Source organism: Pundamilia nyererei, unplaced genomic scaffold, assembly GCF_000239375.1.
Source record: "Pundamilia nyererei isolate P.nyererei 1_Seehausen unplaced genomic scaffold, PunNye1.0 scaffold00076, whole genome shotgun sequence".
In the NCBI taxonomy this organism is placed as follows: domain Eukaryota; kingdom Metazoa; phylum Chordata; class Actinopteri; order Cichliformes; family Cichlidae; genus Pundamilia; species Pundamilia nyererei.
Window position 1 is genome coordinate 2,981,987 of NW_005187477.1, and position 3,669 is coordinate 2,985,655.

Consider the following 3,669-nt stretch of genomic DNA (forward strand, 5'->3'; position numbering starts at 1 on the left):
TCTGAACAGTGATTAAAACAAGATGGAAGTCAAAGTAAAACAAAGATCCGAACAGGTTACAGATGGCCTGGATGACAATCCTGCAAAATGACAACGTAAAACACTATATGTCACTGATGGTTTCTCATCTTTTTCTGGTGCCCCCAAGTGGTGCTTTGTTTACATTTATTGTATGTATTTTAATCAGTTCCACTATAACATCAACACAAACAGCTAAGTACAATAATCTACACACAATATTGTTTTGTCACACAGAAATAAGGCCTTATGCTACTCCAAAGACACCCTCACCTTGGTTGAAAAAGTCTACAAATTCTGTGAGGGGTTCTCTGAATGGAAGAATGAAAGGGAGGAAGAAATTAAAACTATGCTAGATATCAAAAACAGGGCTGAAAAACTCAACATGACCTTCAGCCATGTCACACAATCAGAAGAGAAAGGTGAAGCTTTTCTTGAGTTTATGAACAGTAAACTACCCAAGATGACAGAAAACAGCAGGTACGGAGAGCTGGAGAAGGAACTGGAAAAAGTGATAACAAAGACTCTTGAAAGCCTGGAGAATCTCAGCTGCTTCCTAGATGCAGTGGCGAGGCTAGCTGTGACCTCACTGCAAGTTTTCACAGAGAAGCAGCTGTTCCACCTGCCTGAAGAAATCAACCTTGAATATGTTCAGATTTTCATTGCTGCTGCCCGCCTATTCTGCCCTCTGCTTCTGGTGTTTAAAACAGAGGCAAAAGTCTTTTTCATTCCCAAAATTCAAAATGTGGAAGTGCTGGCAGATCAGCTGGACAGATACATACAGACTGCAGAGAAATTCTGTGAGTGCTTGGGGAAAAGGTAAACTGACATTTAAAACACATTTTTTCTTTAATAAGATGGACAGAAATAAAAACATTTATGATGGAAAATGTAATTTATTTTCCACAGCTTCATCAGGAAATCTTACTTTAGGATGAAAATTGTGGATGACCAGAAAATGTTCCAACATCTGCTTGATGAAGTTAATCATCTTGATGAAATCAGGTGAGATTAGCCTAAGTGTACAGATCTGAAGTATTCTTATTCAAAACATTAATATAACTTTAATTTTGTCATCATCAGGATGGACCCAAACTTACGAATGGTGTTCTTGTTCAGGGAAGTTTGCTGTTCCAGATTCATTGAGGAGTTCAACAAGCGAAAGTCGGAAATGCTGGAGTTTCTAAATGAGCTGCAAGGGTGTGCTGTCCAGCTAGAAAAGATGAATAAGGGGGCAAAAATTTCCAGTGTGGCAGGCAGCTCGGTGGGGGCAGTTGGAGGTGCGCTGTCCATTGCTGGTTTGGCCTTAGCTCCTTTAACAGCAGGAGTGTCTCTAGCTTTGACAATGACTGGGGTTGGGCTGGGAGTCACCAGTGCAGTCAACAGTGCTGTGACCACTGGAACAGAAATTGGAGTTAACAATACTCAAAAAAAGAGAGCCAATGAAATTTTGCAAAATTTCATGAAGGGTATACAAAGTTTCCATGATTGTCTGGAGGGTGTGGCCAGTCAACCAGTCTCCAATGTAAAAGTAAGTAAGTCAGAAGTGGTCATAGGGGTGACCAAGATTGCAACTAAAGCAGGTACTTTTGGAAAGGGTATTGATTCCTTTGTTGATGCTGCTTCTGCTGTTAAGATGTTACAAAGTGAAGAGCAGATCATCACAAGTGCTGGTAGAGTTTTGGCTCAAGAAGGAAAAACATTACGTAATGTACCCAGAGTAGCCTCAGATGTCCCAGAAATGGGGATAGGCACTGCTCAGGCAGCAGTCAAAGGGCCTCTTGCTCTCTCTAAAACAATGAGGGGTCTTTTCATTGCAGGTAATGCAATTTTCATCGGCATGGATCTCTTCTTCATCTGTAAAGACAGCGTTAGTTTGGCTAAAGGCAACAACACTGAAGTCTCAGAATTAATCAAAGCCCGAGCTGAACTTTGGCGTTTAGAGTTTGACTCATGGCAGAAAATCCATGATTCTCTGGATGAAGGCCTGAGGACATTACAGGGGGGGAAAAAGCAGGATCCTGGTTATGCAGGACAAAGATCTAGCTCTCCAGAGAAAAATAAATAATCTGATCAAAATTAAAAGTAAGCTGCTAATCCATCACAGGCCTAAAACAGAGAAGACAGGCAACCATGCATATTTACATGAAGCTAACCTAACAAGTTAACCTAACTGTATTCCCATGCTTCCCCTTAGTATATAATGCTTTATATAAATATTCAAGCGATATATTTGATCAATAACATTAATGAAATGAAAAGCTACTTTAACACCACTAATGAATTTTCTCCTCTTAGTCATTGCGTGTTTTTTTTTAATGTAAATCAGTGGCATTTCATTAGGGCAATCAACACTAGCAGTGCTTTTCTAGTGAAATCTAAAAGTAGACTAATTTAAAAAAGCCAAAGCAATCTCTTTCTTTTAATCTCAAACAGTGTTCTGTCATAAAGCTTCTCATGTGTTTGTGTCCATACCTTAGATTACATCAGTCTTGTGGCCACAGTTGACTATTGTTTGTGGAAGCAGGTTTAAATCACTAGGATTCCCTGGGAATCTGTGTGGAGTCTGTGTTTTGAGACATGTCCATATCTTCTTAACGGTGGTTTGAGCTTGTCAAGCTGAGAGGCTTCTTCTGGTTGCTTGGACAGGTGCACTGTGGAAAAAGCAATGTGTCCTTTTGTCACGTGTGGCTCTAAAAAACATTAAGTGTAAACGGTGCTGGAGGACTTTCAGAATAACATCTCTTGGAAACCACTTGATTGATTAATGTGTTAGGTGAGTTTAACCAGCTGTTGCTAATATACCACCTTCATTGTATAAAGATATTCAATATCCTTTCAAAAAGGGAAGTTGTTGGCATGTGTTTCTGAGCACATCAACACCTATTTTGTTTTTTCAGATTATGGTCCTCAGAGGACAGTTGCTAGAAGAAGATGATTTCATAAGCAGTAATATTGATCCATGTCATATTGAATTGAAATTGAATTGAACTGAAAGCCTTTGTTGTCATTATACATAGTATAACGAGATTAGAAACAGCTCTATAAAAGTGCACATGTGCTTTAGCACATTATAAAATCTATACAATAATTTAACCATACACTTAATATAAATATATATACACAGTACAGTACTGGATGACAGAGACAGACAGGCAGAGAATTGATGATATTTCAGTGCAGATTACTTTTTGTGCAAGTTTGAGTTGAGTATGGTGATGGCTTTGGGGAAGAAGCTGTCCCTGAGTCTGTTTGTTCTGGCCTGTATGGATCTGAAGCACCTGCCAGATGGCAGTAGGTTGAAAAGATGGTACAATGAACAATTTTTCTACATTATATATAATTTTATGTTTGATACTTTAGGTACCGTTTTAGAGGGGTTTTTTTTCATTTTGTTGCTACTTTTAACTCTGTTAATGATTCTAAAAAATTCCTCAACCACTCATCAGTATCAGCTAATAGTAAATAATTAGATGACAACTTTAGACATAATAATATTTCACCGTGCAGAGGCTACAGGAGGCTGTCAAGTTATGTAAGAATAAAAGACAGGCAGCAGAAAATCAAATGCTTTAATCTGGCCCATTTTGACTTATTCCTCAGTTGAGTTTTGTTGGTCCTACCTAGTCAGTCAAGGGGTGTTTTATCCTC

The 3,669-nt window shown here is 38.7% G+C and overlaps 1 protein-coding gene across 1 annotated transcript; it reads left to right on the plus strand.

The window, feature by feature from the left end:
* Nucleotides 1-481: 481 nt before the first annotated feature.
* Nucleotides 482-2,086, plus strand: LOC102215555 (apolipoprotein L2-like). Its single transcript, XM_005737530.2, has 2 exons — nucleotides 482-837; nucleotides 1,102-2,086. Exons 1-2 carry the CDS (start codon nucleotides 482-484, stop codon nucleotides 2,084-2,086), a joined length of 1,341 nt encoding a protein of 446 aa, XP_005737587.2.
* The last annotated feature ends 1,583 nt before the right edge of the window (nucleotides 2,087-3,669 follow it).

What these genes read in the sequence shown, in the direction of transcription:
- LOC102215555 (XM_005737530.2), top strand. Translation starts at nt 482, where the DNA reads ATGACAGAAAACAGCAGGTACGGAGAGCTGGAGAAGGAACTGGAAAAA. An exon ending in TGTGAGTGCTTGGGGAAAAG is followed by an intron (nt 838 to 1,101) that starts GTAAACTGACAT and finishes TGTCATCATCAG; the next exon opens with GATGGACCCAAACTTACGAA.